General features: G+C 37.1%; 1 protein-coding gene across 5 annotated transcripts in view; it reads right to left on the reverse strand.

Moving 5' to 3' along the window:
* pde10a (phosphodiesterase 10A) overlaps positions 1-22,579 on the reverse strand; it is a 63,772-nt gene extending 41,193 nt beyond the window's left edge. For 3 of the 5 annotated variants that reach the window (XR_006013177.1, XM_042009953.1, XM_042009951.1), the window contains exon 1: positions 22,021-22,579. Coding sequence is in view for 4 of the 5 variants with exons in the window: in XM_042009953.1 (XP_041865887.1) it covers positions 22,021-22,189 (169 nt within the window). In the remaining variant the exon portion in view is untranslated. The remainder of the gene's footprint in view (positions 1-22,020) is intronic. The other 2 variants (XM_042009954.1, XM_042009952.1) reach the window with 2 other exon arrangements.
* Between the last annotated feature and the right edge of the window lie 1,532 nt (positions 22,580-24,111).

Here is a 24,111-nt window from a genome sequence, read left to right on the forward strand (position 1 = left end):
AACAAACACATCAGTGAACAGAAGTGTATGTCTCAGACACAAAAAGGTCAACAGGATGGTGGATTTTGTGGCAGAATTATCTTATATAATGTCTTCTTATTCAACAGCACATGACTGGAAAGACTTTACAAAGCCCCACCGATTCAAGTATCCACCAGGTCTGTGCAGCTTGATCTGTATCAATTTGGACAAGAAGCATAAGCTCTTTCCTGAATCAACAATATTAACAATAGATAGCATACGTGATAAAAGGTGATGATGAAATCAGCTGAAATCTCATCTGCTTTAATATAGGTGTGTGTGTAACACGTAGAAGGTTTCTGTGGCTGTTGGTGAAAGAGCTGCTTTGCTGTTGTCCGCTGGAGATCAACAGCTGAGTGGAGGGTGAGTGGTCGGCGACCATGCTTAACCGCTCTCCCCGTCTCGGCTGCTTTAGCAAAAATCTTCTGATGAGTATACAGAATAACTCCCAACATAAGAGCTGCACACCTTCAGACGTGTGTAAATGCTCACTCTCGGTCTTACCTCCTCCACCTCACATGACAGACCTCATCCACTTAAGCACATTTTAGATTCAAGGCACAGTACAAGCTTTTTACAGACTACACACTCACACACACACACACACACACACACACACACACACACACACACACACACAGATGTAAGTGAAACATTTACAGATCACATGCAAACATGAACACGCACACACACTGTGGAGCATACTTACATCTACGCAGGCACACACACACACATTACGTGCAGCAGACACACACCGCAGAGACTTCCAGTCCCCTCCCCCCCAACTGAATAGTCTGTTCTGACAATCCACAGGACAGCCAGAGCATTGACGTCAGAGGCAGGCCCATGAAAATACAGGGTCCCTGGGGGGCTGAGGGAGTTATGCACATCTTCACAGCTTGGCTTGCAACTAGTTCAACAACCAAAGAGCATATAACTGCCTCTGTTTATTCTTATATGTTGGAAAGCGCCATAATAACAAAAGGTCTATATTTACACAAAGCCTGCCATGCACAAATTTGCATGCGACTGCAATGCGGCTCATCTCAAATGTGACGTCAATGGACGTCACGGCACTGTGATCCATTAGGACAAATATGTGATAGGTGCATAATTTAAGTTAATGGAAATCACAAATCACAGCACACCATTACCTTTGCTTTGTCACTTTAATCATTGCCACTTTGAATAACTGCTGTCAGACTGTAGTATATTAGATGTACCCAAAGGAAAGACTTGTTTCTCCCTCAGTCATGTTAAGTCCTGAGAGAAAAGATGACATCTTTGTTTATAGCTTAATGTTATGATACTTGTTCTGTTTTTTTCTTTCTTTCTTTCTTCTGAGACATCATTAGGACATAAGGGTCATTAATCTCATTGTTCTCTCTCTATCTTCTTTCAACTTTTCTAAAAATCGTCACAGGCATAGCTGCTGTTTGCGTGTCAGTTAGCAAGCAGCAGCTGTTGCTGAACAATGTGTACGAATGTATATCATTGTATTTACATGTGTAATTTAATATTAGCTTGTGTAAGTATGAAAGCCCACTAGAGAGTTCCAGACAAAGGTTTCTGTTCTATAGCAAAAGAGAGAGAGAGAGAGAGAGAGAGAGAAAGAGAGAGAGTAGAAAAAAACACAAAAAACAAACAAACAAACCCTGAAATGATCTATTGAGAAGCCAGAAAATGAAATGTAGACATTTTCCATTAACTGGTCTGAAGGAAATAAAACAGGCTGTGTAGTGTTGAAAGGGTGGCAGGATCTGCAATGGTTGGTTGCAGATGCTTGGAACATACTTCAAGGGGGAAAAAACCAACAACTACAGCGAACATCTACAAGAGGTAAATGTTATGCAAAGCTCTTTTTAGGAATCACTTTAATCACTGAGAATATCTGGGTTATTATATCTGGGAAGGTATCTGCCGTTTGTGTGAGCTCACTGTGGAAACAGACTGGAAACAGATGATGAGTTTTATCATATGTTGCTGCACATTTAAAAAGACCATACAGGTTGCTTGTTTATACCTTTAAATGCAAACTAAAGGGGCATCCTCCAAGCTACCAATCCAACACATTGTGGGAAGGGTATAAGGCTATGACTGTTTCCATGTTGGAGCAAACATTATTCTCAAGTGTGTCCTTAAACAAGCCACAAACTTCTCTTCAAGATGAACCAGAGGGATAGATACCTTGATTGTGTGCTGCATTTTCCATTGTAGGAGGTAAGTATGATCCCTTGGTAGATCAACTGATTTTTTCTAATTTTTTTCTTAAAACTACTTGGTTAGTTACAGAATGGTTATGTTTATGACTAAAATACATTCTAACATGGCCATTACTTTTATTTATGTGTATTTGAAATTCACATGCAATTGCCTTCACAACTACTAAAGATCTAATACTCTTCAAATGTAATTATAAGTAATTTCTACCTGCACGAGCAAACAATCAGTGGATTTATATTTGGCTCACATCTTTTCTAATTATTTAGAATTTTCAAAATTTCTCTAAATATTAGCTAAAACAGCAGTATTACAATGATCTAGTTTTATTTATTTTACACATAATCAATAAATAGCCCCCATATCAATCTAAAGTACATGGTGCTTTTAGGTTAACTGTCTTTTTCACAGCATTAAAATGATTCAGAGTACATGTAGTAGTTTCCACTGCTCTCTGAAGTCCAATGAAGATTAAGCTAAGTTGTCCACTGACAAATAATAAAAAATAAAAAACATGACTCTGTTGTTTTGTCAAATACAGACAGAAAAATATAAGAAAATTACTTAATCTGCAATGTCATCATTTATTAGTTTGATAACTTATATTGTCAGGTAGAATATAAAAATAGAGTTTTTTAATATTGTTATGATATTGGTTTAAATAGCATTAGCAGCATTTGAAACACAACACATTGGGGAAATATTTTAAAGTTGACCTTTTTCACCGCTGCACACACACATGCAGCAGAGCACCTGAGTTAAAGGAGATGTACAGCAGTGAAGCAGATGCATGTGGCAGACACTGAACATGATGACAAACAATCATTTTTGCTGTACCTGTTGTCTGAAGATACTTTGGTTTTAAAATGTGTGTTAAGCTAAAGTTGTTGCCAGAGGTGGCATAACGAGCAATTGGCTTCACCACCTTAGCTGTAAACATGCTTTGTAGTACCAAGAATGTGTGAAACTATGATTGATAGCTTGCACATCCTCAGGTAAATCTGAATAAGCAAGAGGAAACTTGAATTAGATGTCACTTAAAGATGCATTTGTTCAAGGTACCGTCCGACAAAAAAAAAAAAAAACAATAGATAACCAATGCCAGCACCATCCATATAGCCTAAGTAGCCAGAGATATGATTCCGCCAAGTACTGTGGAGAAAGGAGTCAGGGTAATGATCAAGACACTGGATCCCAGATGATGTGGACTTCAAAATATTCTTTTCTTTTTCTTTCTTTAAACAATTCTCATGACAATGGAATAGGCATTTTAGTAGTTAATCTACTGCTGTAATTCTCAATCAGTGGAAGAATGGAAGAAAACAATACTGCACAGCGCTAGTAACTTAGGTTATGTCCACACTGTGCCAAAGCTGGTTCAGGTGCGAAAACAGTGGCAAATAAACTAGGAGAAAGGCAACTACCAGCAATGCATAGCATAGACTGCATATAATAGAAGGATGTAGTCACTCGCTGACAGAAATTAATCCAATGTAAAAATGAGAACAGCACTGATGGCCACCAGGGCCTGACACCACATCTCCATCCATTTTCCATATCCACTTAATCCCACTCAGGGTGGAGAAGGAGGGCTGGAGCCTTTTCAACTGCTTCCACAACATTTATAACTCCAAAGACTAAAGTACACAGATTTGTCAAACAAACTTCAGACAAACTTTTTACTATAAGTCATCAGGAAACTTCACTTATTATAATAATTAAGCTGGTTGTACTTTTAAAAAATAGAAATTATGTTTAAAAAAATACTTCTGTACAACCATTTTCCAAGTTTTTTAGCCAAATATGGTCGACAAAGACAAACTGATTGTTTTCCTCTTAATTTTCAAATCAAATGGAAAAAATAACTTATTGAGCTCTGGACATAATTTCAGCAGTTCTAAGTCATGACCTTCATGTAGTCCTGAATGGCTGAAGCTAAATTTAGACCACTTCTTTTAGCCCAAGTAGTTTAGTCCTTATTACTTAGTTTCTACATCACACAAACAACTATAAATATATAAGACAGACAACAGATAAAATAAAAGAGAAAATAATCCTGCATTTTGGTGCTGATCTTTGATTAAAAATTGTTTAAGTCTCAGTTTGAATTCCAAGAACTTTTCTCAGTGCATTTAATGTGTCATTTAGAATAACTGTATGTTGTCAACAAAATACCACTAGGACATCATAAAAGGAACAGTTGAATAGCGACATGTAAATAAGTGTTAATTATTTGGCACAATTTCGTCATTAAAGCTTCAAGTCTTGGATATTTTGTTCACCAAAATCAAGCTAGCATGCTGGTAAATCTTTAAAACCTGCATTCAGTCACTGAGAATGTGGTTAAGACTCAATTATCAGTTCAAAGAGAGATGCTGTTGGATAATATAAAGCTAATAAATTAGTAGCAGTTGTAATGTGGTCAACAGAGACATAATTTTGTACATATACTGTATGTCATATTAATTCCACATATAGAACTACACAGACAACAAGTTGCCTTCAGGCTACAGCCGTTGTACAAACAGGCTGGTGACTGGAAACTCTGCTCTATAACTTGGTGCCCGTGTCATTCTATAGAATACAAATGTGCTAGTAAGCCAAAGCTTCTTAGCGGAACTCCACCAGAAAGATACTGATTATTAATTGCCAGTCATGGATTAAATCTTGGGTAAATGCGAGTGTAGCTCGTGGAGCCAGATACATCAGAAAGAACCATACCAGAACTGGTCATTCAAGAACCTTCTTCTACTGGTGATTCACTTGCGGAGGTAAATGCAGACTCAGTGGTTGAAGACCAAGGAAACCTCTCCAGAGAAAACTCATAAGCTGCAGAGAAGCGTCTTTGGCTAAACCTAGAATTTCTACAAAACGGATTTTTTAACCAGATTTCAGCTAATTCAGACAAGAGGTCTATGGACCACTTAGATGTCTTTTCAACAAAGACGAAATGCTCAGTGGACATCTGTTTGTCCTCTGAGATCTTCACTGTTTTAGAATGAATGACTGTGTTATTAAAATGATTGGATAATATACATTCATACCCAGAAGTGTTGAATTATTCAGTACATAATATTTGCTGCCTAATAGGATGCCTGGACTTTACAATATAATGCAGAGTAAGCAGAGTAAGTTGTTTTTTTTATCTGGCCCTCTTAATTGTAGTACTCTTGTTGTGTTTAACAAGAATTATTTTCTGGTACATTTTTCAGTTCCTTGTTGTTAATTGTTTTACCCTCGTTGGAATGGATATTAATCTAGATCCAATCTCTTACTGACGTCTAAATATGTATTTAAAAATCATCATGAAATCAGTGGAAGCAGAAAACAGAGCAGGGATTATCAATAAAGCATGGCTCTGAAGAGCCACAGTTCTGGGTTGTCACAATGAAACAAGCTGATAGGGGGAGGTTGACTTGTATGAATTCACTGATATAAACCTAAAGTGAGCATGAGAAAAATGTCAGCTACAACCCCTCATAACACAGGAAATGGTGAATACAAAGGAACTTCTAAGTTTTGCAGTTATACAAAGTGTTTCTAACACACTGATGGCAAAGCTGCCTTGGAAGGGCTCTCTAGCTATCAAGGTTAACTGTGTTGCCTGTAGACATTTTGACAATCACAGGAGATCAGTAGTGAACTTGAGAATTAGCCCATAAACTCTATAAGATGTTAACAGCAAATCATTTATTCTATTCTATTCTATTCTATTAGGCAATAATTTTGCTACCATCCCTGTTTCTCTGCAATGTGAATTTAGCTGAACTTGTAGTCTATTTAAAGGCCACATGATTGACTACTGGTGTGTTGGTCAATACCTTTTCCCACTTAGCAGCCATTAACTCAGAGAGGACAATGTCATTATATCCAAGAAAATCAATAGCCACAGTTAAAATAAGGAGGAAGCTGTAATAAACTGTCATTTTACTTTAAGCTGCACCAGTAAAGCCTTTTGATCAGGGGAAATGAAACTGTTCCATGTGAAGTGTTAGTTGTACAAGGCTGCTGATGCCCTCCCAAAACTAAATCTAGGACTTTTTATAGCTACAAGATGTTCCACACTAGAAGAAAAAAAAAAAAACAAACAAACTGAAAAAAGATGGAAAATATGCTAAAATGCATTTGCATGTGCCACTAATCCTGACATACACCATATAAGACAGATGTACTCAGGTGTGACTGTGCAGTTACACTGTATTCATTTGTGTTGTAATATTAGCAGCACCAGGTTTGACAAAACTGGTGAGAAGGGTCAACATAGCCTCTTTCAAATTGACCATTTAAGGTGAAACTGTTGCTTCTTCATTGTGGCTTGCTGTTCTGTGTGTAAGGTATGAGAAGGAATGGAGGATTAAAGCTGGCACACTTCTAAGCTGACAGCGGAGGTAGACACACAACTGAATCAGTGTGTATGTTTAACAAAGAGCTGGCATAGCAGAATATAAGCTTTATACACCAACACTGTTATCATTCTTCTGATTCCACAACTCTGTACGCACTCTAATATGGTGCTACACAGTCTCTGTTAATATGAAGAAATGTGTTTAACTGGGAGGTCTTTTTTTGAAGCAATAGAAAAAAAAAATTTGTGAAAAAAGTAAACTGTCTTCACAGCAATTTGCAAAGATGTCATGAATTGCATAGGTTCATGCTCGGGACCTCGATTTCTCCCTTTCTGTGTGTATTTGAATATGAAATTATCTACATAAAGGAATTCAGTCTCACTGAGTTGCAGCCACCATGGGAGAAACAATTGGGAAGTTCCAGAAGCTACTGTTTTCTGAATAGCTACTGGAGGCTGGCTCTTAAACCAAGTCAGTTCTTACAGACCCCAAATTAAAATGCTCAACTTTCAGTACAAATCAACATCTTCACAGCCTGGAACAAAATAACAGTTTTGGTCTTTATTGCTAATTTGTTATTTCCTGAAAATTGTGTACTTACACTGTGGTTAAAGTTAAAAAAAAAAAAAAAAAAAAAACGTGACGAGAAGCAGACAGATATTGACTAATTTGACGACACTATTGTACAGTGCCATATTTTTATTTTTCTTGTTCTTGTAATAATTTAACAACTGATGAAATTCTAAACGTGTCACTATTTCACTGTAGTACCTGCACTGTTCAGCATTGAGAAATTAGATCTGTGTAGTATTTAATTTGGTCCCAGTTTCATTTGAACATGATATTATGTAATTCCTGCTGGGAAAGGCTCATATAACTGCGTAGATATCTGCATAGAGGTCAAAGGTCAGGCACCCCTGGAAATTGGTGGTTATTTTTGTGTATCACTGCAAACTGACGGCAGGATGCTCTAGGATAAAACAAAGGACTGTGACTCTTGATTTATTTCATTTTTATTTCCCAATGAATCATAGAAATTGAACAAGATTATTTTCCTTTCTTTGTTTTCATTTGCCCTATTTATTTATTTTTTTTTATCAAAGCGACAAAATGTCTTTATAAAATATACAGTACATTTCTACAATGTTTAATCAATTTAAAGCTTCTTAACTATATAATTGTGCCTTGCAGTTACTCAGAAATGTAACACCATGATCCTTGATGAATATTATTGTGTGTTTTAGCAGATTAGATGTAGACATTGGCTAATAGTGGAAACTATCTCTTTGTGGGCCACAAATTTAATGTCACTCTGTAACATGTCCAATGCTCTTAGTAGCTCTCTGTGACTCAGACCTCACACTGCACAATTTATGTCGAAGGCAAAGAGAATTAATATTGAGTTAGAAATAAATAAAATAAATGTTAATAAGGATTCCATCAATGTGTGAGAGAAAATGCGTTTTAAAACAGGCAGTGTGGTACTGATGGTGGTGCAGATTTGTGGTGTGGAGCTGTGTGGAGTGCTGCAGTGGAGAGAACCGCAGAAGGCACATGAATCAAAAAGAAAAAAAATTAAATGGGTGAAAAAAAAAACGTGATGAAAGAAGTATGCAGGGGTGGTGGTGGCTGGGGTGGGAGGGGTGGGTGTGGAGGCTCTATTTGCGTCATAGTCAGAGCCAATGAAGTCAGAGGTGGGGCAGGCTCAAGCAGGAGATGCTGTTACTGCCACTCAACAGCACCCGCTTGGACCTCATGTCCTCTACATCACAAAGCTGGCGCAAATTATCCCTGCTTGAACGTCTGTCACACACACATACACAGAAAAATGTAATTTATGTGCATTACACACATATCCTGTACCATTCACTGACACCAAAATTAGCTCACAAGCAGATGAATTTTATAACCTTTAAAATAAGCCTTAGTGAGCCACTTTACTTTGAATGTTCTTTTCTTAGAGTAACACCTGAAAGAAATTGGGATAAATTTATTCATTATTTATTTTTTGCTTTAATTCATAAAGCAACCATTTTCCTCACAATTACATCACGCTTATTCCTTCAAGTAAATGCAGCATAAAGGCTGATAGCAACTGTAGACACAAAAGGCTGCTAAAGGATGCTAATATGCTAATACAGCAAAGGAGCCAGACTTCTATTATATTGTTATTTAACCAGAGGATTACATTGACTTTCTAAGGATTGTCCCTAAAATGTGCTTAAGCTTGCTTCCATTAATCAATTATAATTGTGAAAAAATAATCTATTTATTTTTACAAAAACATGCCAATATATATTAAAACAAACCTAACCAAAACACACAAGAGTATTATTTAAATGTCACACATACTTAACTAAAACACCTCTCACACATGCAGATCCTGGTTACTTAGATTAGCAGTCTGTATTTCGGTTGGCAACACTTGTGACCTAGATATCCACATCTGTATTTCTAGAGGATGATTATGATGAGGAGCATGTGGTCAGAGATCTGTGGGGGAGTCGGAGAAAAAAACAAAAAAAAAACAAAAGAAACAAACTCAAAACAAACAGCATTCGCTGGCTTTGCTGACGTCACACAGCCGTGTAAAACACTCCAGTGTGCAATCTTGTAAAACAGCAGGAAGCACAGGAGGTCAAATGAGCTTCTTCAGATGTGCTCATGACTCGCAGATAGATGAGGCTGTTTTCCACCAAAGATCTGCTGAGGATTTTCATTAATATCTGGCCTTAAACATGTTTCACATTTGTTCGTTTTGTGCTGTAGCCTAACAACAGCCAGAGCAGCAGCTGCAGCTCTGCTGGCAGGAGTCACATCCTATAGGTGATGACGTAAACAACAGACATGAGCCGTGACCTCATCGGCTCCCCATCAAACCATCACTCTGGTCTCTACTTCACATACACACACACACACACTCACACACGAACTCACACAATGATGAGTTAGTGCTGGCTTTACAAGAGGCAGCCACCCTCTATTAGTGCTATACAATACTACCACTCTGTTTTGTTGAACACTAACACATGCTGACATGCTAACAATGTTCTGGCCAAAAGCAGAGCTTGTTACAAACATACACACTATGGCATCATTACTTATACTCAGCCTGTCAGTGTATATCCTTGTGACAGTGTAGAAGAAGTGCAAATACAGTATCTGAATGTGCGAGAATGATGTTGAAAACAACAATGCAGTTCAACGCCATTATAAAATTCCAAACACACTATTATTTATGTTTTTTATTTTTTCCCGTGTTTGATTGTTATTAATTTTGTGCTACTGCTTAATATAACAAAATCATTTATGCGATTTAAAGACAAAGAATGATTAGTTTTTTTTGTTGTTGTTGTTGTTTTTTAAACAAGCAGAAAGCATAAAATTGATTAATTTTGTAATACATACTTAACCCATCAGGTTTTACTGTATTTTCTTATAAAGCAAAAGCATTGTTTTTCCACATAAAAAAAAAATTACAATTAACTGCATTTAATTTTCTTCTCTTCTTTTCAGCGGTATTGAAAGCTGTGTGGCAAAAAGCTAACTAATGCACAAAGCAAGAATACATGTATGAGTCATTATCAAATTATATCTAAAACAACAACAAAGAAAAAGGAAATAAATTACTTAATAAAAGAAAAGAAGAAAAAACATTTGGGAATTGGCTGGGTGGATGAGTGGTGGCAGGCTGCCTGCAGCCCTCATCAGAAACCAAACGAAGTCACTATGAATCATAGGTGAGAAATATGGGTGCTGACATTCAGGTCTGTCGATCTCTCAGCTCAGCAGACATCAGCACAGGTCAAGATGGTCAAACAGCCAGACCTCAGGTCTGCATGTTTACTGATAACATACAGACACAGTCCATTCATGAAGTTACTTACACACACAGACTCGCTAACACACACAAGCACTCTTTTACTCATACTTTAATATAAAACTGATTATCAATAGTAATTTAATGAACTGTAACATATCCTTCACTGCTCTTACTAAAACTGTAATGAGTTTAAGCTTATATTTAACTTATATTAAACTCTGTGTAATGTGACAGAGATTATTTCACTCAGTTGATGTTTTTTTTTTCTTTTCTTTTGCTAATTATAATATATATACTGAAAGCTCCTTTAAAAATTGGGTCACATAAATCTGTAATTCTGTAATTTTCAGCAACTAATTCCAAGACTGAAAATAAAACAATGATAACAGAAATACTATGATCATGAGAAAATGATTGTCTGGTCTGTACCTAATTTATCAGACAGCGCCTCCTGCATTTCATCTTTATACTTTAGCCCCACCTAGTGTCTCCTTCTTTGGGGATACAAAGGTGGAAGCAACATCAGACTGTTATCAAACTAAATGGAGATTAAAAGTTGGAAGTGAAAACAAATATATTTCGCTAACAAAAAGTTTACATATGTTATAAAATGATAGACTTTGATTCTTATCATGTGTACATCTTAGAATGAGCTTTTGTGATCTGCAATACACATTAAGACCACTGTGAGGCCTTATTGTCCAGGCAGCGCTTGCTACAAGCTGTAGAATCAGCCCTCAAACATAGAAGCCTTTGGCTGCTGGCCTGTGCTGCACTTCCACACACTATTAGCAAAATGGGCAGAAAGCCAGGTTAAAGTGACACACATGGAGCACTGCTGGGGGTTGTACTGGTGAATGATGTTGTACAGAAACCTCTGTTTAACCTGTGCGTGCAGACCAATAGACATGATGGGAAACCTGAATTCAACATTTAAAATGTGCCTAGCCTTTCTGTACTCCTAATGTCTCACAGGAACTGGGCTTTAATGTTCCTGTGACTAAAAGACATTTTGTAATGATGCTTAGGACATAATATCAATGAAGCCATCATTGTTACAGTTGAGAGGATGTATAGGATGAAAAGAGTTTGCTCTAATAGCTGTGATGCAGCAGTGCAAAACAATACAAAAATTGGACAAATTATCATGAAATTAAATTAAATGAATACGATTCATTTAAAAAAAAAATATGCTGGTTTAATGGCTAAAAAAGTAAACTTCTAAACATGAACTTTGCGTTTTATTTGGTCTGATTTACACAAAACTATTATAAACTAATGAGCATATTAATTAAAATGATACACATACATGCACAGATAAAAAAAATAAGACTTTGCGACTTCCCAATGGCTAGAATGACTATTTGTGGTTTTCAGCTGATTTTATTAAACTGCACAAAGCTTGTTTTTTTAATCATAGTTTATTCCCAATAACACCTTTTCTTTTTTTTTTTTTAAAGTAAAATACTAAATACTAAAATCAGCCAATAAAATTAGTTAATTATTATAAAAATAGAGTTTTCAGCTAAAGGTGGTGGACACCAAAAACAAAGGTAAAAGTTAAGTGACTATTGACTTTTACTTACTACATTATATGCAACTCATAGACTCATATAGACTCATATAAAGTATATTTGCCATCAAAGTATTTTGGCATGTTCTTGATGTGATGACGGTGGTGATAGCAGCTCATATTCCCCAACTGTGTTTGTAGAAGTTTACTTGTTAAGGTTATAGATGTTTTATCCAATTATTGACCAGTCACATTTGGTTCTGTGTGACAAACCTTTTAGCATACCAAATAAGTAAACAGAAAGGTTTTCATGCACAATGTTTGAACAACTTTTGTTACAGCTTGACTTTATTTTTACATTGTTGTTTGGTCAATAACATTGGGGGGTAAATTCACACATCAAGGTTTATTCCTAGTGTTTGACTAGTATCAAACTGCAACTAGAGGAGGAGGTCATTTGCACAGCTGAGGGCTGTTAACCAGCTGTGGTGGTGGTTGGTGGGTGAGGGGGCTGAAGTGGGCATCCAGGAGTAGCTCTGTAATTGACAGGTCCAGGCTGTACACTGAGAGGCAAGACAAAAAAGTCTTTGTGATCCTGATATGAATCTCAATACCCTCACTTCTACCGTCCTGGCATCACCATGGATATCTGCGCAAACAAAAATGATCTCCATGAGAAAATACAAGCTTGAGCATTCAGATAAATGGAGCATTTTCTGGTGGTGTTCGGGTTCTGTTTTAGATGCACAAATGCAGAATATCCAGCACTGCCTTCATTTGGAACATAAGGCATTTACTTTGAACAAAACTTAATTTTGCTTTAGGCTTATTTTAAGCAATTAGATGTATGATCAAATCTGTAACACAATATTCACAAGTGGTTTAAATTCTGAAATTGCTTTAACAGCATATTGCATTAGTGTACTTAAGCGTACTAAACATGCATTAATGTATTCAGGATTGTAGATCTTGAGTGGGATGGGTTCAGTGGGTGTGTACCCCCTAAGTAGTCACAGATGCCATGCACAGTTGGAGAAGGAAGCTCCCGGCTCTATTCCATATAAGCCAAGGGAAACTCTTATTCAGGCATGGGCTCAAAAAGATACAGAGCCAAACTCTGGACTGCAAACAGGTCGCATCTTCACTGCAAATATGCAGTCATGAGAAAACATTGTGTTTATAGGAAGTCCTTTACTATGTCCTCGGGTTTGTATCCATGCAACAGAGGGTTTGTTTATTTAAATCACAAGGATATATCCTCGTGAAATGGAGGTAAATGTGATTTTATTTATTGTGCTCACAATCTCAAAAAATACTGCATGAAAATGCAAAAACGTGGATTCAGTAGTGTTTGAAGTCTTATATTTTGGCAATTCATAAAATTTAAGATGGGGGAATGTTAATGTTAGTTTTTTTTTTTACATGGACACACACACATATGCAAGTCTGTTTTGTTTTAAGGGGCTAAAGGGTCTGCTTGAGGTGCTGGAGTTGATAACTAAGGACAAAAACCGAGGACTGTGCTGTCAGAGACCTGGGATTTTTAGCCATAGTAGTAGTGCAGTAGTATACTGATTATTTTTCATTCGAATCTGAAAAGCAAAGAACAGCAAAGTCAGATAATTTATACGTTCTACGTAAACTTTTCGGAGGAACCAGCGCTAACCAGGCCTGACTACTTGTGGTGCTATGCAACTAAATTTGCATGCACTCTGGGAAACACATGACTGTAAAGAGAAGTTAGTACAAAATAGGTGGAGAACAGGTAGCTGTAGCATTTGGTACTAGTTCTTGGAGCATCTGGCTAGAAAGAGTCAGAAAAACATGCTAACCCCAGGAACTACAAAAGGCACAAGGCCAAAAGAGAAGCACTTGGTGAGTCATGCTACTAAAGCTGCTAGCTCCAGGAATTTGATCTGTTTTCAGGTTTATGAAAGCTAGCGGTCCCACACTGAGCTTCTGGTTGGCTTGTAGCCTAGCTGAGACTTTGCTCTGCTAGCCCAGCACTACCAAAGCAAGCAGTTCAAGTTTCTGCCCTCTTGTGGCCTAGTAAAAACTTTACTCAGCTATTCCAAACACTCTCAAAGCTAGCAGAATCCTCAGTGAGCTTGGTCTTGCTTCTGCTATTATAATACTGGGAGCTGGTCCACTTTTGGGAGTGTTGGGCTAGCAAGCAGCTCTAAATTAGCCCATTCTATGGAGCTAATTAAATTCTCAAATAATAATATAAGCATACGCATAATGGTAAACTTAGCAGAGACATAGTTGTCAGCTGCTGGTGGGTGGGTATGCAGGCGGGAGTATATTTTCATTTTCAGAGATCCTCAGTCAGTGAATGAGGACAGAGGAAGTATCATATCATATATCAAGTTTTTTTTTTTTTAAGAAGTAATTGCCCAATGAGCTAAATAAAGTATTTTTCATTTATTTTTTCCATTTAATTTAATTTAATTCAATTGTATTTTCATTTAATTTAAATTAAATTAATTTTATTTAAAAGTCAGTACTTTGACATTCCTTTTGCAATTACATCTGCAAGTTATGTCTTTATGAACTTTTTTTTGTTTGTTTGCCAAAAAGCTCATTTATAGCTTCAAAGAAACAATTCCAAGTAAAAAACATCTGTTCCAGTAGTGACAAAACTGAAAATTATTAAGAACTGATATACCTAGCAATTATAAAAAGAGAAAACAAACCATGCCATCTGTATAAAATTAATAAAGATTATCTTTTTATGTCAGTTTTAAGACAAATCATTTTATAGACATACAACAGAGATTAAATAATGTAATCATTAACAATTACAATTAAGTATTTCAAACAATTGAACACGGTAAATGCAACTTTAGGACAGTATCATCTTATATTTTAAAGATGCAAAATATACACCACAAGTTATGTCTTAAACAAGCCATTTCCTTTTAACTATTCCTGCAAGCAGGTACGGTTCTCTGCTTAAATGGGGTGCTCTACTTGGGATTTAATTTACAACTTCTGTCTCCTGTCATGCATTTTGTAGCATAATAGCAGCCATACTGTTGATAGAGAGAAATTAAATGCTGCTACTTGTGTAGTAGGAACGCTTGAATTCTGTTCTGAAGGATCAGATTAACATTTGTTAAGAATGGCTTTTATGATTCCAGAGAAATTATATTTCTAACATTCAAGTCAGAGATTACTGGTTTGGACCCAGCCTTTACAAGGTTAAACTTGTCCTCTACCATGACAAGTGTGCCACTATGATACCAAAAGAGATGGTATAACACTGTATCCTGTATCCTACATGCTGTGTAATTAGGCCAGTTAACTACTTTTAACTAGACCACTGACATCAGCACCACACAGCAGGACAGAGAGCAAGCTTACAGTTTCTTATCTATATATGTTAGAAAGAAAGAAAGAAAGAAAGAAAGAAAGAAAGAAAGAAAGTTACCATATGGGATGATACAATCAATTGGTGTGTATGTCTGTAAAAAAATGCCAGGTGTGCACACTGTCTGTGTAAGTTAACATGTTTACCTGGGTATTGTGTTCCCACTGTTGCAAAGCTTAGTTTAAAACCTGTCTGCTGTAGAGCCATTTGACACTGGTCTATGTAAGTTTAGCATCTTGGCCAGTGTTCCAAAGGCATCAAGTAACTGAATGAGAAAAATCTCAGAAAACTAGCACAAGAAGTCTGATTTACTTGTAGGTAACGTTGGTGAGGTTTCTCAGTCTTCCAGTGCATCCAGAAAGTATTCATGGCACTTCACTTTTTTCTACATTTTTTATTATTATTATTATTATTATTATTATTATTATTATTTTATTTTACAGACTTATTCCAACATTGAAGAAATCAATGTCATCCTCCCCTATTCTAGACACAATATCCCATAATGACAATGTAAAAAAGCTTTTTTAAAATATTTGCAAATTTATTGAAAATAAAAAATTAAAGAAATCGCATGTACGTCAGTATCCACACCCTTTATCATTAAGCTCAAAAGTGAGCTCAGGTGCATCCTGGTTCCACTGATCATCCTTGAGATGTTCCCACAGATTCAGTGAAGTCCACCTGTGATAAACTCAGTTGATTTGGAAAGGCACACATCTGTCTATTTAAGGTCCCACAGTTGACAGTGCATTTCAGAGCATGAAGTCAAAGGAATTGTCTGTAGACCTCAGCGACAGGATTCACGAGGCATAAATCTGGTGAAGTGTACAGAAAAATGTCCCGCTGCTTTGAAGGTCCCAGTGAGCACAGCTACCTCTATCATCTGTAAATTGGAGAAGTTCGGAATCACCAGGATTCTTCTTAGAGCTGTCCGGCTGCCCTAACTCAGGGATCAGGGGAAAAGGGTCTTAGTCAAGAAGGTGACCAAGAACCCGACGGTTACTGTCAGTGCTCCAGCATTCCTCTATAGAGAGAGAACCCTCCAGAAGGACAACCATGTCTGCAGCAATGAAGCTTATATGATAGAGTGGCCAGGCAGAAGCAACTCCTTAGTTAAAAGCACATGGCAGCCCACATGGAATTTGCCAAAGGCATCAGTCTGGCGAAATTATGAAATGATAAATAAATATAAAAAAAAACAATAAAGATGTGCAATGAAGCCTGATTTTTCCTCATTTTTTAAGTGTTTACTTGATCAGAAGGTGCGTTTCCATTACCTCTAGATTTGTGCAAAACCTAAATATCGCAATAAAAAAAAAAAGGGGTAATGGAAACCTCTAAATTTAGAAAAACGTCTCAAATATTGCTAAAAAGTTTTTGCATTCTCATGAGGTGATTTTTCAAACGTGTCAATATAGAAGTATATTGCAAAAGTATAATGGAAACACTTTTTTTGCATTTACATGTCCCCGAATGTGATGTAGGGGGTCACGTGACCAGTTAATTTCAAGTAAACACAAAAGATAAAAGGCATCATGGTAGATACAGGAGATAAGTTTTACATTGTGAATGACATTGTGGAAATTTCAAAGCTTTAACAACTTGCTCTAGGCTAAGATCCACTCAGTGGAGTTGGGAGATTGGACCAATTGCAGCAGGATTGCAAAAGGAAGAGGCACAGCAATAATCTATCTATTAGACAATGCTGGACATCAACACAGAGCACAGCTATGAGATGCAAGATGAGTGGCAAGATCAGCAAATGGAGGAGCAATAATCACCTTCAAAAGAGGGGACAGCACCATGGTTACCTAAGACCTTCGGTTTGATATTGTGAAAAAGGAAAACTTGTACTCCTTACCAATTGTTGAAGTGAGTGCTGATGATCAGTTTAAATCTGTGAAATTTGTACACAAGGAAAATTTACAGAAACCAGAAACAGAGCCAGATGCAAAGGCCAAGAAACTCTTAGAACTAGTCCACACTGATTTAAAAGGCCCTATGCCAACACCAAGCATGGAAGGACACAGATAGACACAGTCCTTTACTGATGACTGTTCAGGCACTGTATGTATTTTCTAAAGTCAAAAGTGACACAGTGCTAGCTAACGAAAAATTCCTAGCTGATATTGCACCTTATGGAAAAGTTAGATGTATTCGTCCAGATGACGGCACAGAGTTTACAAGTACAGATTTCAAAACGCTGTTAACAAAGAACAGGATCATGCATGAGACATCTGCACCCTATTCACCTCACAAGAATGGCACAGCAGAGAGAGGTTGGCGAACTGAAATGAGAAGATGCCTACTGATAGAGAACAAGTTACCAGATAAGTTGTGGAACTATGTAATGCAGCCGTCTACTTATATAAGTAACTGGTGTTACAGCAGACGCACAAAGAAAGTGCCATATGAGCTTTTCACAGGCAAAGAACTAAACTCGTCCACTGAAAGTGAATAAAATGTTATGGATGAGAATGTGGAAAGCAATCCAAGTCAGTGATGTTTCTGAAACCTTTACTGGTTTCACACAACCAGCTAAATACAAGAACCCACCAAGGAACAGGAGGAGACTGGTTCATTTGCAAGACTTTGAGACTGATGATACAGTAGACAAAATGCAAACATGCATAGGTTATTGTTAAAGAGCAGTTTGTGACATTCCTCAAACCCATCAGGAAGCCATGACATCCACTGACTCAAAGCGACTGAAGAACGCAATTGATGAGGAAATTCAGTCACTGGTAGTGAATGAGACCTTAGACTCACCAGTTTACCAACAGGTAAACAGACAGTGGGGGCAGATGGGTTCATGCGCTTAAGAAAGACATTGATGTATCTGAAAAATACAAACCAAGATTTTGTTGCAATAGGTTACAGTCAGAGACCAGAAATTGAATATGAAGAGACATTCTCACCAAGTGTGAATGTGGTTATTCAGAAAGTACCACAGGAAATGCTAATTGTGCATCAGATGGAAGTTAAGACACCCTTCTTGCATGCACCTACTGACTGTGAATTAAACCTGGAGCAGCCAAAAGGTTACGAGAAAAAGAAAGGCTGGTGAAAAACTGGTGTGCAAAATCTCTCTATGGATTAAAGCAATCGGGAAGAAACTGGAATGCAATGTTACGCGCATGTTTAACTGAGAATGGTTTGCAAAACCCAGCTGATAACTGTGTGTACTCTAAAGAGAACAAGAATGAAAAGGTAATTTTAATAATATGGGCTGATGATCTAATCTTGGCAGCAAACTAAGAGAATGTCCTGAAAAGTGTAAAAAGGATTCTAACTGCAAGGTTCAAAATGAAGGACATGGGAAAGTTAAAGCATTTCCTAGGAATAGATTTTGAGCAAACAGACAGTGAAGTAAAGATGTCACGGGGAACATATGTGAACAAACTACTGGAAAGATTTGAAATGCAGGAGTGCAAAACAAGAGTAACTCCATGTGAGTTAAAACTTGAATATGCAGAGAATGCTGAAATGATGACAAACACAAGAAAGTACAGGGAGGCAGTGGGGAGTTTAATATACTTATCCACTTGTACTCGACCAGATATAGGTTTTGTGGTCAGCAAACTATCTCAGCATTTTTCTTAGCTAACAGAGCAACACTGGAACTTAAGATACCTTAAAGGTACAGCACAACAAGGGTTACACTTTAAATGAAATGACACAGAAAGATTAGGTCTGAGAGCATAGTGATGGTGATTGGGCATCACATGTTAAAGACAGACGTAGCACATGAGTATATTATGTCAGTTTTAGTGATGGAAGCTCTTTCATCTCATAGACGACAGTAGCGTTTTCACCTTGTGAAGCTCATGGCTTTAGCTTTAACCATGCAAGCATTTATTTGGAACAGTTGCTCAGAGGTATAGACAGATACCAGTATGCTCAAACAAAAGTGCTTGAGGACAACAGTAGTACCACTGGTCTCGCTAGAAAGCCAGTAAACTGGCAGATGTGCATGCATATTGTAAAAAGTGGCAGAATAAATCTGGAATATTGTCCTACTGAACAAATAGTAGCTGATGTAATGACAAAGCCAGCTACTAAGTCAAAACTGAAAAGATTTGCTTGAGACATGTTTGGCACTTAAAAATGTGAAAGCCCTTTGTTGACAAGATGTTCAAGTAAAGAAGGAACTTTATTTTGCTGTGTTCTTGAGCAATCTGAAGAGCTAAGAACGAGTGGTGTTAGGTGTTAAATGTTATATTGTCAAAGTCATTGTATTGTTTGTTTGTATCCATTGCCTGTTGATGATGTCACCAGGTTGTGCTCTGCATTCTAGTGTGTGTACTTGTGTACTAGCAGCAACTGAGATGCCGGATGGACAGAGCCAACGTACATGTTGTGTACTTCATTAAAAACTGTTTAATAAATATGCCTACGGCAGGCTATAGTGAAACCCATCCAAATGCTTTACTTCTCATCCTCATTTTATCAAAAGGAGGAAGAAAGCTGTGCAATAGAAACACACCTTAACAGTCATTAAGGGGTATTGTGTGTGGCCTTTTGGGGAATAAAATTAATCTCTTTTATTTTGGAATAAGGCTGTAACATAAAATGTGGGAAAAAGTGAAGCACTGTGAAAACTTCCCGGATGCCCTGTAACTTCTGCATTCTATGCTTTTACCAAGATGGCTGCTGGGAAAGATAAAGGTAATTTGTCCTTAATTGTTTTAAATTTATTAAAATAATCTAATTTAATATCTTTTACTGTGATCTGGCGATCCCCCTGAAATTATCTTGGGACCCCCAGTTTGAGAACCACTACATTATATAGATGAAAACAAAACAGAATATGTCTTTATTATTATGTCTTTGTGTTTTTAAATTCTCTACTCCAGTCCAACAAAATGTATAAAACTATTTTCATAATGTAGTTTACAGAAAGAAATCTGCAAAGTCCAGGTAGAGGTCCTGTAGCCTTTTCCATCTGTTTTCTCTGAGAGAAATCCATTCATTTTATACAGAGCAGTGATTTAGTTTAGAGTGGGACTTCTTGGTAACTTTTTTTTGCTATATTACTTTTTATGTTCATCAAAAGATGGAAATAAATAAAACTCTATGAGGAGTGTTTATTTGATTTTACACATTTATAGTGTTGTGATGTTAATGCATAATAATAGTGATACTCGCAAAATCTTTGACTATCTCTTAGACAATAAACATACCAGGAACATCTATAATCGCGACATTTCAACATTTGACTGAAATTTACTCGCTGGAGAGAGCTCAGAGAGGAGACAGGATGCAAGACGGATGCTGAAATAGCCTTCATTAGGGGGCGCCAAAGTGTGAAATCTGCCAAAGTTAAAAAGTAGTGCTGCTTTAAAGACGCATTTCAGAACTTTGTTGGATTTTCTAAGCTACGTTACCACTAACAACAATTAATTCGGCATCCATCTTGGATCTTCCTCTACTCTGAGCTCTCTACAGCAAGTAAAAGTCAGTCTGATGTCCTTGCTCTCTTTCTTTTCCTCTCCTCCTCTAAATATGTCCTCTTGCATTTTATTTATTTGTTTTATTTGTTTTATTCTTTTTTTTTATGAATTAGACTTGGTGGAAAAAAGTGGAACTCAGTTGTTACAATTATATGAGATTGTAGATTTGATGAAACAGCTTCCTCATTTTTTTCTGATTTTCTTTCAGTATTTAATGCATGCTGATTGTATTTTTTTTTTATTATATGAATATTATATGTTCTTTAAGGTCTCAGTTTCTATGCCTGCTATTCAGACCAACTTTCTCTTGAAAAAGAAATTTTGCATCTCAGTGGGACAAACTTGTTAATTAAAAAAACAAACAAACAAAAAAAAAACAGAATAACTAAACTGAAATAGCCATTACCATATTCTCTGACATCGTGCAATATGTAGCTAATTATATATTGCTGACCCTTTTCGAGTGTTTAATCCAATTGTTAATCAACAGATATTTCTTTGCCAGAAAGATGACTGTGATGTTACTGATCAGGATAAGTTCTGGATATGAGCTTCATTCTTTAGCTGGAAGTTTGAATATGTCCTGCAATCAAACTCAGTGTCACACAAATGTGACTCAGTGGGAACTAGGAGATTATAAAAACTAATCCTTAGCAAAAACCAATTGTTTTCTAGAAATAGAAATACTGGTAACACATTACAGTAACTGTTGATCCTCAGCTGCATTTTCATCATAATTCTATTATTATTATTATTATTATTATTATTATTATTATCATTGTTATTATTATTATTATTATTATTATTATTATTATTATTATTATTATTTACCACATTCTGATCCTCTTTTTGAGTAGATTATAACTGATGTATGAATAATGAACTAATCATTAACTAATGATTTACATAGGCCAATAGCTACAGTAAATCATAATAAACAGTGCAATCCTGGATTTATTTATTAAAGTAGTTGTAAAGAAAGCATCTGGTCATTCATTAGCAGTTACGCAAATATGTCTCCTTTATAAAGTGTTTACAAATTATTTTATTTTTGCTTGAAAGCGTGGCTATTTATTGTACAGTTATTACCGTATGGAACTGTACATGCTGAGAGTAGCCTATGACCACTCTTTAACCCTGGACATTATTATAAAACTACACAGAAACGCTCTGTACACATATCAGAATATAAAGGAATTTATCAAACAATCAATGCGTTCTGGCAGCAGTTCAACTTTCAGGCTCTCCTCTCTGATCATGACTCCTACCTTGTTCGCTGCTTCTTGCAGGCGGATATTCTTCCAAGCCCTGGTCGTCAGGACTTTTCCGTTTCTTCGACATTTGCTGCTTCCTGTTCGAGTGATTGATGTGTCCACCGCTGAATCGATATCTGTTGATAATGTGAGACGCCTTCAACCGGCGGGATATAAAACACATTCAACAGTCTTGGGGAGGCGAGGAGAGAAATGCGAATAGATTTCTGCCCCATTCATTCAGATCCCGTCTCTATTATGTGCCTTTTTCAGCGTGCGGTGCGCGCAAAGTTACCATGTGGTGACCAACCGTGCATCTGCAGACGCTGCAACTAGGTATTAAGCCGGTCAGCTCTCGATTCCTGCTGTATTCGGACAAGTTGATTCTCCAGGACGGTATGGAGCTTTTTCTTCTCTTGACAGATGAAAAATATTTGCAGCTGAAATGATTTGCTGATCACGTGTGTCTCGGATTATGCTTGAACTCCGCTCAGATAGAAATTACGCACAGAAGGCAACTTGTTGATCCACGTCTTAAAAAAATTAAAAAGAGCAAAAAGAAAAGGAGAAAAAAAAGGAAAGGAAGTGGAAGGAAAGAAAAATATTTTCGTCATTCCGGGTGTTTTTTTTTTTTTTTTTTTTTAACATCATGAACGATTTTCAACATTCTATGAGGCGTTTTGCTTGTATGGCGCTCGGCGACGTCAGACTTCAAGTCTAATCAGGAACCGATGACGCACAGTCGACACAACGGGAACTCTTGGGTGTCTTCTAGAGTAAAGGCCACTGTAAATGGAGATTATTAGGACGTAGTCCGTCCGAAAACAGTAGTCCACACTAAATACTGCAGCCTAAAAAACACACACATGTGTGTGTGCATATATATATATATATATATATATATATATGAGGAGTTTGTGTGTATGGGTGTATATGTATATATACATATATGTATAATATCTCCAGCTGCCTTTGTTGAAGAGGGATATTTCTCTCTGGCATGAAATAGGAACAGGAGTATTATTGAAATGGTGGCAGTATGCCATACTCTCTCCACGCGTCGTGCAACTATCAGTCCAGCAATGAAGAGAAAACGTTCTATGTGTCACGTTTTGCGCAAACCACCTTGTCGGAGCAGCATCATTAAAACAAACACACATTTCTTTGTGAGGGGGAATGTTGGACGTAAGGGTTTGCTTTTTCACTTGAGTGTACCACAGAAGAACTTGAGAATACGCTGTGAATAAATGCAGCAAGAGTCTCGGTATTGCGCGCACTACAAAGGACACAATGACGCCACTTGTCTGGCTCTAACAGATTTCTTTTAGTTGCAGTTTTCCCTTCCTGTCGATTTAGTGCTGCAGAACGAAGAATTCTTTTACGACACCAAGGAGTTGTGTTTGTTTGGATTTTTTTTTTTTGTTGTTTAATTTTTTTAAGAGCTATCCCATTAAATAAAGTGAATAGATCTTAGATTATCAGTAATTTTTTGACACATCAATTTCCCTGTCAGTAGAATCACAGATGGGTATCTGACCCCAGCTGAGCAAAAGCTCTCCCTACGCCTCTCTTTATCCTCCCATATGCTGATTTATTTATAAACTCTCCCGGGTCAGGGGGATCATATTCCATTTACTACATCTGGTTTAGATTTCCAGTGCTGTACCTATACAGCCCCCCCCCCCCCCCCCCCAAAAAAAAAGAGAGAGAGAGAGAGAGAGAGAGAGAGAGAGAGAGAGAGAGAGAGAGAGGAAAGAAAAGAAAAGAAAAGCGCATACTTGGGTGTCAGGGACGAATTCTTAACTGAAAGAGCTAGAATGCTTGCGATGAGCCGCAGTTCATGCGTTTGACGCTGGTATTTCGTGGTATTTTCTGAAGGTAAACGCGCCTTTCTGTCTCTCTCCCCCCCTCCCGTCCCTCATTCACTGCAGCTGCTGACGTCAAGACATGCTTGCGTCAATGCTCCCTGCTTTGACAGAGAGCTTTTTTTCACTGGGATCATAATGGGATTATTAGGCTTAGAGAAATACCCTGCCTTCCTGGCTTTTATAGATTTTTTCTTTTTTTCTTTTTTTTTTTTATAAATGCCCCATTTTATTTTCTTGC

Source organism: Melanotaenia boesemani, chromosome 16 (genome assembly GCF_017639745.1).
Source record: "Melanotaenia boesemani isolate fMelBoe1 chromosome 16, fMelBoe1.pri, whole genome shotgun sequence".
NCBI lineage: Eukaryota > Metazoa > Chordata > Actinopteri > Atheriniformes > Melanotaeniidae > Melanotaenia > Melanotaenia boesemani.